This window comes from Strix aluco, chromosome 5, assembly GCF_031877795.1.
Source record: "Strix aluco isolate bStrAlu1 chromosome 5, bStrAlu1.hap1, whole genome shotgun sequence".
In the NCBI taxonomy this organism is placed as follows: domain Eukaryota; kingdom Metazoa; phylum Chordata; class Aves; order Strigiformes; family Strigidae; genus Strix; species Strix aluco.
This window is the reverse complement of record NC_133935.1, coordinates 12,181,453-12,194,210: the sequence shown is the minus strand read 5'-3', so window position 1 is coordinate 12,194,210 and position 12,758 is coordinate 12,181,453. Positions and strand designations below refer to the sequence as shown.

The window sequence follows — 12,758 nt, the reverse complement described above, 5'->3', positions numbered from 1 at the left end:
TAGCAGCAGTAAATGCTAAAGAATCATAAGAATTAATACTCCAGTGCAGAAACTATGTTTGATTTTTCTTCTAAGTTTCTAATGCTCCCAGGATTTTAAGAAGATTATACTTTCAAGTGACACTGTCTACAATTTAAAAAGAAGCAAAATGGATTTACATTCATTTCACATTCCTCAGCTTTCCTAATCCTTCTGACAATTTTTACAGTTTTAAGAACCTGGCTGCAGTAGAAGCAGCAAAGTAACTACTCACAGAAGAAAACAAAGTAAAAAGACTAACACAATGTATTTCCTTGAAACTTCCTCGCTTGTACTAATACTGGATAAAGTATTTCTTGACAAAACCTTGATTACTATGTTGATAAGCATTTACGTAATTTTTTTAACCAAGTTACTATAAAAACACATGGACTCAGGGAAGACAAAGGAAAAACTTTTTTGTTGTTGTTCTTTCAGAGTGGAACAAATTACATCTTCTAAAAATTGAATGTCAATGGCTGGAAGCCCAAATCTGTTTCATCTTTCAGCATAAGGACAGGAAGTAAGGTCACTGTCAGCTTCTAATTGAAAACATCTTCAAACCAGACTTCTGCTCTAGCTCAGGATTTTATTCTGTGACATGCAATTTCTATTCGAACGTATCACACAAGTTGGTCTCAATTCAGCACTAGCTCCAGTTTTAAATACAGACATCCACTGGAGACGTTATCTAATCAGAATCCAGTGCAGCTGATAAACAACCATCTTCCTTCTATTCAAAAAGTAACATGATATTAGCCCAGAGGAGCCTGCTACATAAATGCTTGGAGCTTTGGCTCCAAATAATGATGAACTAAATCATTGTGGCTTTGTGGTTGAGCAGTGCTCACTGCAATCTGCATACATGAGGTGGAATTTATTTACAATAGAATTACAGGCCACAGGAAAAGGTGAGACAGGCTCAACATCTAGTCAAGTTCGCACCCAGCTAGAAGAAGAATAAACAGTCCCCGCACCACCCTGCGGTATCAAACAATTGCCTTTAAATGAGGAAAGAACTTTTACTTGGAGAGTATCCACACACTAGTTCCATACACTGTTGGCTGGGGAGCAAACAAAAGGAAACACTTCTTCTTGTGTAAGAAATTATACCAGTTTGATTTTCTTATTCAGTATGAAACACTCAATAGGAAATGGTCCAAAATGGTGTGAATTAAGAAAAAATACACTGAAAACAAAACCTGTAGATTGTATCAATACTAAAAACATCTTTACCTGTATTGTCTACCTGTCCTATGTGACCGTTTATTGTCAGGTGCATTTACAGTTCTCAAACACATCTTACCAGGCACCCGAGAGTTTTCTATTAAAACTGAGCCCAGTTATCCCTTTAGAAAATGCCCTATGCAAGTGCCTCAGTTCCTTCTGTGTAGTTCTGGGGAAAGCTCTAAAGTGAGGATGCTCAACTCAAATACACAGGGGAGACACGAAAACCTCCAACTTCCCAATATCAAGCAGCCCTCTTCTTACCACAGCACTTCTCAACTAAGCCTTCCATCACCAATACCCTAATCCACATTCCCAATTTCACCCACTCCCACAGTGGCCCCAGCCCCGAGTGTTATCTTTGCTGTTCTTTATTTCAGTATCCTCTCAATCAAAGTTCCTATCCTCCCTCTCTCGCTCACCCTGTCACACCAACCGATTTCAGATGAAGGGCACAAAGACAGCTCCCCATTGTCTTACCTGTCCAGAAAAGCTCTGTCAGGACACACGCACTGCACAGGCCATTTTCCAGTCACCAGGTGGGGCACCCGCTGTCTCTCAGCTATTGAGGACCAGACGCTTTGCATTCTCCCTTCAACCCAGCCCCAGACATGTGCAGTACATACAGCACAGGCAAGTGAAAGATTTGGTCTAGTGTTATTTATTTGCTCAGTCTCCCAATTACGTTGCATCACTTAAGACCTCTTCCTTCCACCATCTCTCCCTTCACTAAGGGCAAGGGTAAATCCTAAATTCTGTGCCAAGATGAACAAGTTCTCAGCTTGTTCAACTATGCATTTCACAGAAATATTAATAGTTTTGAGCACTAATACTGCCTCTCTTTCCATCCCACCTGTTAGATACATAAATGCTAATAATTCAGTTGATGAATAAAGACATGAAGAATCACACCCACACCATTTACTTGTACCTGTCCTCTCAGTGATAATCTATGCTTAAGAAACTGAACTTGCACCGAGACTAACTTAAAAAATTAGTGTGTTCCTCCTGCCCATTACTACTAAGGATAAAGTCACTATAGCAAGGATTACAAAATATTCTTTGAAACCTTACAAACCTGTTAAGCCTAAAACCAGTCATTCAAAAGTTAGGAAGTATCATTACTATGAAATCCTAACTGAGCTTTTCTCTGCATAAACTTTATGACACAGTATTTAACTGTACAACCACAGATTGTTTCTTCACTTGAACAGAACACCAAAGTTTTCAGTAATGAACAGGTATCAGCCCCAATGTTGCAGTCTGCACAAATTATATTAGTTGTAGAATCTCACAAAAACAGAATTGCAAAATATTGCAGGTCGTCAACAACTCCAGTGACAGATTGTATTATTGCCCCAAACGATGTATTTCAGGGTTTCATTATCCCCCCTGTTAGAAAAAACAGCATTCAGAAAACCTGTCTTGTCCACTGCAGTTCAAGTCTTCCACTTCTTTTCTCACTCAACATAAACAACCGCTTATTACACTTCTCTTTGTATTTACCTTTTATACATTTGAATAAAGTTTTGTCCACCTGCTTTTTTTGTTCCTGATTAGGCAACCCTATATTTCTGTAGCCTGTCTCTTTCCTGAAGGACAAGGTCCCATACTAGACACAGCACTCCAGCTAGAGCTTTTCTGCCACTGAAGAGAATGAACAAGTTATTACACAGGATATGACAAAGACCATGTGTTCATGAGATCCAGCACCACTGTGATCCTGTTGAATCACATTCTGTTTGTGATGCACGATAAACACCAGATCCCTTCACACAGCACTGTTGCATTGCCTATTCCCTCACCCTACAGCTGTGCAGGTTTTTCAGCTCCTTCAGTATGATACTATTATGCATGTTCCCTACTGAAAAGCATCTGGATTTTCAGGCCCTTCTTTTACTATGTTTCCAGCATTCTTCCCATCTCCTCCCCTTACCTGCTGGTGAATTTTAGCCTCTTACCTCTATTTCAAACCACAAGACTAGACACACTGCCTTGGCCAGACGGCTAAACCAATTCAAAAGTCTACACAGGGAATTAATTAATAGAAGAGAAGCCTCTCTAAATCAGAGGGGAGAATGGAAGAGGACTAAAATGATTAGAAAACAGTTTGTGTGTGAAGAACAAGCAGGTAGGGAATGTAGGCTGAAACTGCTAAAACTGAAAGCAAGCAACAAACATCAGCAACTATAAATATGAGTTCTTTTTACAAAAATTTGGTTAAACAAAATCCTACTGCACTGTTCACACTCTGATACAGCATAGTACATCTTCCCATCTATAAGGCTAGGTAACTCTCACTAAAAAGTCTTAATGTGGTAAATGCACACTGTTAGACCACCACCTGTTACTTTTTATTTGCTTACAAATAGTTTATTTCTTACACTTCTTTTCTGTGGATTCAGGTTCAGTAGACTGGTTTATCATCCACTGGATCTTCACTGTTCTAAAGACAAAAGTCTTTGGCTTTCTGATGAACTTTCCTTTTGTGCTCCCTGTTACTGCATCTGAACACTTCATACTGTTTTGAAAATCAAACAAGGAATTACATCTAAGAAATTACATTTTACAAATGGTGAAATTAAGAAAGAAGGTCAAATTCTGAGTGCCTAATTTGAAACACTAATGAGTATTTAGAATTAGAGACACAACATCTATTCAAGAACAACTCCCCTTGACTTCTTTGGCAGCTGCAAACACTCAGCATTTCTGCAACACAGATCCCAGAGGTCTCACGTCCAGTAAATGAGGAACACACAGCTAGTGACCACCTGTGGGAGGCTCGGTTTAAGCAACTCGCTCACATCACCAAAACTCTGCAACAGCAACACAATTCAATTGCCTAGGAGAGCATTTAATTACATTAACAGTGAAACCTTTATTCAAACTTCCCTGTCCCTCAACTCATTGTGGTGGGTTGACCCTGGCTGGACACCAGGTGCCCACCAAAGCTGCTCTACCACTCCCCTCCTCAGCTAGACAGGGGAGAGAAAATATAACTAAAGGGTCATGGGTCAAGATAAGGACAGGGAGAGATCATTCAGCAATTACTGTCATGGGCAAAATTGACTCAACTTGGGGAAAATTAATTTAATTTATTGCCAATCAAATCAGAGTAGGATAATGAGAAATAAAACCAAATCTTAAAAACACCTTCCCCCCACCTCTCCCTTCTTCCCAGGCTCAACTTCACTCTCAATTTCCTCTACCTCCTCCCCCACAGCAGCGCAGGGGGATGAGGAATGGGGGTTGTGGTCAGTTCATCACACACTGTTTGTACTGCTCCTTCCACACTATTTCCCTGCTCCAGTGTGGGGTCCCTCCCATGGGAGAAAGTTCTCCACTATCTTCTCAAGAGAGAGTCTTTCCCACAAGTTGCAGATCTTCACAAACTGCTCCATCATGGGTCCCCCCCGGGGTCACAAGTCACACCAGCAAAACTGCCCCAGTGCAGGCTCCTCTCTCCACAGGTCCACAGGTCCTACCAGGAGCCTGCTCCAGCATGGGCTTCCCACGGGGTCACAGCCTCCTTTGGGCATCCCCCTGCTCCAGCATGGGGTCCTCCCCAGGCTCCAGGTGGGCATCTTCTCCATCGTTAACCTCCACAGCCTGCCTCACCATGGTCTTCATCACAGGCTGCAGGGGAATCTCTGCTCCAGCACATGGAGCACCTCCTCTCCCTCCTTCTTCACTGACCTGGGTGTCTGCAGAGTTGTTTCTCTCACATATTCTCACTCCTCTCTTCAGCTGCAATTGCTGTTGTGCAGTTTCTTTCCCCTTCTTAAATATATTACCACAGAGGCACTACCACCACTGCCGATGGGCTTGGCCTTCATCAGCGGGTCTGTCTTGGATCCAGCTGGCACCAGCTCTGTCGCACACTGGGGAAGCTTCTAGCAGCTTCTCACAGAAGCCACCCCTGTAGCCCCCTGGCTACCAAAACCTTGCAGCGCAAACTCAATACACTCCTTCATTTCACACCTTTGAATATCTGCTACAAAAGGAGCAAGAGCTTCATTTGCTATCCAGCACCCACTTCTCCCAGGAGATCAGTTTTGTACACAACACAATGAGGGTCCTTGTCTGTGTGCGGGTATGCGTATGTACAGATATTTATGTGTAGGTGCCTATATAGCTATATTATCTATATGGATATACACTTTGTGATCATGTGAGTATAGGTGTACCATAACTTACAGGCATAGAAGTTTAAAATTGTACAGATTATTGTAATGCCAGTATTTCCAACTTGCTGATTTTTGCCTTTGCAGTCTTCATATGCTGCCACAATTTCTGTGGAGAAAATTTTCCAGTTTTTAAAACAAACTCTGAAAAACACTTCTGTCACAAGGCTGAAACGTGCATATTCACGAAACATTCAAGGAGTAGCAGCAGATTATCATGCTCCTGGCTGGGAAGAGAAAAATGGCCAACACACTGAAGCCCTGGGTTCTGTGTCAAATTCTGGAGAAAGTGTCCCAAAGCAGTGGGCACATGCTTGCCTGTTCCTAAATTCCAAGCTTCTGTGGCTGCATCGCTTCCAGTCTTGTCCCAGTCCCTTATCGTCCCTATTTCCGATTCTTCTTTTCAACACTATTTTTTGGAGGTTTATTTTCCTTTTTTAACCTGAGTCCATCTGTGTTTCCCAGTGTGCTTATCCTACTACCAGGCTGCACTGCTTCTTTCTTCTAGGATTAACTTCTGCATTGCAGTTTCCCCCATTCACAGACCTATTTCCCACTCCTGATCTAATGTCTTGCGTCCTAGTCTTCATACCCTCCCTGCTAGTTCTAGTTTCTTTCATCTCACAAACCCTCTTGCAATTTGTGCATCTCTTCCCCTCCTACTCCTACAACTCCCAGGTTTCTGCACACATCTCATCAACGAGCAGAACAGTGACTGGAAAAGATCCATAGACCCTTCTCTTACTCCTGCTGCTTAGCTAGCGTGGGATGCTGATTTAGTTCCTTCCAAAAGCCTTCTCTCCATTTTCCCTCTTGGGCCTAATGCAATCAAGTACCACACCACAAGGTGTGGTTCCCCTAAAGTAAGTAAAGCCCTCCATTACATAGCACAGACATGTCCTTAACACAAGGCAGGCAGGTGCCAGTTCTCAGTCCTAAAGCTCAATCCTGTTCCACTTCTGCAGCAGTTTAGACAGACTTCCACAGGGAAGTCCAATCTTTCACACATCATTTTGGGGTATGGGAAGCATGCTCAGTACATCTGTCCAGGTGGCATATATATCCCCTGGTCAGTAGTAATAGATAGGTGAGGTTCCATGAGAACAGGCTATATCCAAGTTTTAGCAGACAAAAAAAAAGCATCATCTCTATCTCAGTCACGTGCACCTAAATTCAGTTGTTACAAGCTTTTGAAAAAAATCACTTTCAAAGCAGCAGCAGAGAAAACACCCCCGTCAGAGCAGACACAATCTGCCAAAGTTTAACTGCATGCTCCAAAGCGTAAGGGTATTAAAGTTGTTCAGAAAAGAAGCTGGCAGAACTCAAAGCAAAAACCATTGTTTTCCTCTTGCCTCAACATCAGAAGTAGCTGAACTCTTTCAACTGACATTTTGCACAGGAAAAAAAAGCTTCAGCCCATAGCAAAATGCACAATTTTAAAAATTTCAGTTGAAACAGTTAAGTTTGTTCTCAACTCCACTGCAAAATGGTAATATTTCTTACAAGCATCTTATATCATCTTACAGCTTTTTAATAAGAGCTAGCACAATCAGCTCAGTCTACCATTTTCCAGTATTTATTCTGTGCATTTTACATGCAATTAATTACACTGGTGTAATCAGCGATGTGCGTTCTGATGGTCAGTTGTACCTTTTCCCCATCTCATGTGTTAGGAAGAAGATACCACTAATCCACTGCTCTTAGGAAAGGTTTTCCCCTCATCTTCCAAAACAGCTGTCTCCAATAACATCAACAGCTGAAAACACAGCACATATAGGGAGTGTCAATCAAATCTGTTATTGAGCTCATGCGTGTTTAGCAACCATTAAAGAAAAGCACAGAAATATATGGCTCTTAAAGAGATTTTTAAAAAGAGACATCATGCAACCCCAGAGCGTAAAACTAGCCATACTAACAAGGGCTTCATGAAAATGTGATTCTTACACGAGCCAAAAAGAAATTAGGTCTGCATTGTTCATTTAATGCTACCAATCAGCTTCACTTTGGGGTTCTAAGACAAAATTCGAAAGACAATTTTCCTATTTCCTTTTGGCTTTTTACTTACACATAGGTTCCCAGGACACACTCTATTTAATAACTCTTATGCTATTAGTGTTATTCATGCTGTATGCCACAACAGGCCAGGCTGGAGACACACTAGTAGTTAAGGACATCATCCATAATAACTCTTATGCAATGAGTGTTATTCATACTGTAGGCCACAATGGGCAAGGCTGGAGACACACTGGTAGTTTAAGACATCAGCCATAAACAGATTTACTTTCAAATGAGGGAAAACCATGTCTCCCACAGTTGAAGTGAGACTGTATGATTAAGAAGCCTATTCTGCTTCACTTCTCTCCCAAGCAACTCCCCACACACACACTCTGAATTGAGAAATAAGAACTGGGTTGTCAGAACCTGCCACTTACCACAATCATCAGCTTCCCAAGACCTCTTGGAAAAGATTTGTGCTGCAGCAATAATCACTGCTCTTTAATGTGTCCAGTGCCTGAAATCTATTACCCAAGGTAGGTCAAAGCTGTTAAAGCCTACTTTGTTAAAGGCATGCTATATTTCAAGTCCCAGCCCTGCCTGAGAAATTTAAGACCTTGCTTCACAGAGAACAAATGTCACTCACAAAACAGACACATCTGAACAAAAAGCTGCACTGTCCACTAGCTTGTTTAGCATTCTAACTTCTTGAAAGAACATGCAAACAAAAAACACATTTCCTCTGGCAAGACTACAAGTGTAGCTTGTAGACACGAGGCTGACATAAATAAAGCAAGCACAGCACAGAAAGCAGTCTTAAAGGGAATCCTCCAACCAGATGGGTCTTCTGTGAAAATGAACTGGAAGCAAGCTTGACAAGCTGAACTGGCCACAAGAGACATGATGCCAACTCAAGTGTCTGCAACACACTCATGCAATTAAGTTGAATAAACAATATCCTGCAACTGTCCCATAAGGCAGCTACATCTGATTCCTTGCCTGACCTCCACAACCTGTCTTTGGTCCTCGAGTCTCAGAGGAGACTCACTGCAGACTTTTCCAAGTCCGGCACATAGCTCTCCTCTCTCCCATGAAAACAGCACAGCAAGGCAAGATAAATCCTCCTGATTGTCAGTGCGGGAGTTGCACGGATTGTGCAATGGAACAAAAGCACAAACACAGCCTAGGCTGAGCAGTAAGACCTTCCCAGAGCCTGACCAAAGCCCTGGTTCACAGAGGTGCTCAAATGCATGCCTACCTTTAGCACACTAGCAGCCTATCCACATATTAAGAGTTCAGCATCTGCTTAATTGTAGAAGCTGAAGCCCTGATTCAGCGACATGTGACTTCAGTGGGAGCTGGATCAAGCATTCCAAAACCCAAGTTGATTTACTACTAAATTATCTTAAGTACATTCACTTTGCTATTTCAACTGCAAGCAAGTGGCTGTAACAGCCATTCCACTCTTACTGTATGTCTCTTCTGCATAACTCAAAGCTGTAGGAGTTTGCTCTTGCTGTTCCTAAACTGGTCAAGACCAAATGGCACTGAAAAGCAAATGAACTGCACCCAAGAGAGATACTCAGGGAGTTGTAAATCTGTTGAGCAATTAAGTGAATGTTGTCCAAGCCTACTGCACATGACCAGTACACATCTCTTCTGTTTCACACCACCCATTATACCATCAAAACATTTCAAGGCTAAAGAAAATACTAGGATAAAAGCTGTGTCCTAATTTTTTAAAGATTATGGGCCCAAACCAGAGAAATCAAATTCCTGTCATGCCTTTTAATAAAGCATTTCTTCCTAACCAAAAAGGAGTAAAATATTCTTGTTCTCTGCAACCTGTGGTCTTTAAATCTCTGTGATCAATGGACCATTTCTGAGATGTCTAACAAAAAGCATCCTCTGAAGAGCAAGTCTGCTCTTTGTATACTAAAGTTCATTGTACATGATTTACATACCCAGTGGAAAGAGAAAACATAGAGGACTCGCAAACTGGAACAGCTCGAAGGCTCCTGCCCTAGACCGAGCAGGAAAGCATCGCTTTGGGCAAGATCTGTTGTCTCTAAGTGCTCTCTTACAGCAGCCCAAACACTAAGTTACATAATATTTCTACCACTGCTTTTAAGTTATACAAGAATGCACAGTAATCACACAAAAGTTTACAGAAATACACACCAATGTTTAATTAAGAACTACTAAGTATTAGACGAACAATTAAACAAAAGCCTTCACTGACTTACTATGAAGATCTAGAAAAAGAAACCTGGCCATTTTAATCCCAAAGAGGCAAAAACACCCAAGCAAACCTCCAACATACAAACCTACTGCTTTGTCTTCTCCTGTTTGTACGCAAAGCCTGTTCTATTTAAGAAAAAAAATCTCTGAAGCTTACTAGAAATTATCAACTTTCGTGTAGGCTTGAAATGGAACATCTCTTGTTGGCTACGAGGGCAGATGGAGCAGAGTGTAACTTCCCTGAAAAGCTAACAGGTCACCAACAAAACAGAAACTACTTTCTGAAGTGGAAATAAAGTATTATTAAAAAGATAAACATGTTTTATAACACCAAGGTTTCTTAAGTACCAAACAATAAGCACCACGATGCTTGTGTTGAAATAAGAGTCAACACTAGTTGGTCCACTTCATGAAATAGGTTCATACAGGTTCTTATCACTCCTTACCACTCACTGATGTTGATAAAAGTGTATTACTTTATACCTGTTATCTACCAAAAAGAAAACCTATAGTCTCAGCAAATCTGTCCCTTTCTATGAAACAGCAGTTGTTGCATTTTTTTAAAAAAGTATTAAAGATGAACCAAGTGCTATGGGAGCAGAACCAAATGAGACATCTTTGTGATTAAACTGCTTAACTACAGAGTAATTTTGATGTCTAGAGCCACTGGAGAAAAGGAGACGAAAAGGGGGTCACTGGTGCCTGGCTCTTTTGAAACATCTACTGAACACACACCACCCTCCGAAGCCCCGACAGTTCTCTGCACACACAGGTCACGCCACGGCTGTGCTCGGGAAGTCGCATTGTGCGTTTCGAGGGGCTCCGACGCTTCCCAACTGGAAAGGCGAAGGAGAAGCAGCTGCCCTGCGCCCCGCAGGTGCTGCCACCGCCTGACACGAGGCACCCCCACACACCGCGGGTGCTCCGGGAGCCGCGGGGGGGGGGGGGGGGGGGAAGAGGGTGGGGGGCGGCCGCTAAGACCGCAACTCCGGGCGACCACCGGACACCCCACACTCCCCAAACACCGTGTCCCCCGCGAGGCCACCGACACCCCCTCCCCACACCGGTTCTCTCCTTCGCTGACACAGAACGGGTCCCTCCGCCCCCCCCCCCCCCCCCCCGCGTGGGGGCTGCCCACGGCGAAGCCCACGGCCGCGATGTGGCTGCGAACAATGCGCGCGTTTTCTGGCGGAGCTCCCCAGCGGCGCCCCGCGCAGAGGCGGCCCCCGCCCGCCGGCACCGCCGCATTGTTACCGGCGCCGCCTCCCCCCGCACGCGCCCGATAACGGACACCGGGGACGGCTGCCCCGGGCGGCAGCAGCGGCCGATCCCCCCCCCCCGCACACCTGCCGCCGGCCCCCTTTGTTCCCTTACCTGCGGCGGGCGAGCCCCGCAGCGCCGGCACGGCGAGCAGCAGCGGCAGCAGGGCGGGCAGCGCCGGCCGCCACCGCGCCGCGGCCGCCGAGGCCACCACGAAGCGTGTCATCCCCTCCATGGCACGGCACGGCACGGCTCGCCGCGGCCCGGCGTCAAGTCATCGCGGCGCCCCGCGTCCCCCCCCACCCCGCGGGCTGAAAGGGCTGGGCGGGCTCGGCGGCTCCTCCCGGGCGCATCCACCGCCGGCGGGGCTGGGACGCCCGCGGGGGCGGCGGGGGCCCTCCGCAACACCCCCCACGCCCACCCCGTGAGGAGTATTCACGGGGGCAGCGCCGCGGCGCCGGCCGCCTCCCAGCAGCGGCGGCGGGGCGGGAGCGGGGCCCACGGGCGGGGAGGCGGAGGGGAAGCCCCCGCGCTGCGGGACAGCGGGGCTCCTCGGCCGGCCGCGGCGCTCGCCCGGGCGGCTACGGCCCTTCACGTGGGAGGCGGCGGCAGCCCCGACCCGGCCGCCCGGCGCTCGCTCGCTCTCCTCCCTCCCTCCCCGCCGGCGACGCGCTAACCCCGGCAGAGGCCGGCCCGCGGCGGCGGCGAGCGCAGCGGGGCCGCCCGCCACCTGCGCGCGCCCCGCCGTCCGCGTCTGCGCGGGGGCGCGCCCGCCCCGCCCCCTCCGCCGCGCGCGGGCGGGCGGGGGCGGGGGCGGCGGGGAGGGGAGGAGCCAAGACCCCCCCTGCCCGCTCCCGGGGGGTGTGAGGGACCGGGCGGGGCCAGCAGGCACCGCCCCCGCCCGTGGCCGGCCCGCGGGGCCCCGCCGCCCCTCCCTATCCCCCTTCCTCCGCCCGCCCGCCGGCCGCGCGGCGCCGGCCGCCTCCCTCCCCTCCCCTCCCCTCCCCTCCCCTCCCCTCCCCTCCCTCCCTCCCTCCCTCCCGCCGCACCCCGTCTCCTCGCTGTTGACCCGCCGCGCGCAGCCCGGGAAGGGGTGAGGGAGTGGGTCACCCAAGGGCCGCCCCTCCCCGGCCCGGCGGGAAGGGCTGAGGGCCCGGTTGGGTCCTCGGTGGCTGCTGTGGTACCTGCTCCGTGAGCGGGGCGGCCCCGGGGCCCGCTGGGGGTTTGCGTGGGGCATCCCTGTTCCCTGCCTGTGCTCCGCCGTGGCGGAGCGAGGCCGGGAGGTGCCGTCCCTCAGCCCGCTGGCCAGGCCGAGGGGTGCCCGGGGACAGGCCCTGGCTTCCCACAGGCTGCACGCGGAGTGTGTGGGGCTCAAACAATAATAAATGACCAAGCGGAGAAGGAGAAAGCGCAGCGATGAGGGCATAGCTACGTGGCAGGACATCCACGCAGCATTAGTGTTGCTCTAGGGGATAGCGGGCACAAAGACAGGGGAGACCTTTTCACCACAGGGCTCCTCCTGAGCCCAGCTCTCCTCAGGGCCATGGGTGAGTCCGGCAGTCACTGAGGAGCACCAGCAACAGCTGGGAAAAGGTCCCGCCAGAAAGTGAGCTGGGCTCACCTAGTTTCCAGCTGCACTCGCAATAAAAAGGACTAACAGTATATCAGGGGGGTTCCTAACGTTGTTCTCAGCACACATTGGTCACAACAGATAGACCTCGCTGCCAGAGAAGGATGGAAGAGTGAAGGATTCATCTCGCTGACATACAGAAATAAAGCGATACCCATAAGCTTTAGCTGTCCATCACCCAGCGCACTTCCCAACACAGTATT

General features: G+C 47.4%; 1 protein-coding gene across 3 annotated transcripts in view; it reads right to left on the bottom strand.

Annotated features, from left to right (window-relative positions):
* The window catches only part of KIAA1549 (KIAA1549 ortholog), a 154,275-nt gene extending 142,668 nt beyond the window's left edge, over positions 1–11,607 (bottom strand). For all 3 annotated transcript variants that reach the window (XM_074825970.1, XM_074825972.1, XM_074825971.1), the window contains exon 1: positions 11,040–11,607. In XM_074825970.1, coding sequence (XP_074682071.1) covers positions 11,040–11,160 — 121 coding nt within the window. In that variant the 5' untranslated portion in view covers positions 11,161–11,607. The remainder of the gene's footprint in view (positions 1–11,039) is intronic.
* Positions 11,608–12,758: the final 1,151 nt, after the last annotated feature.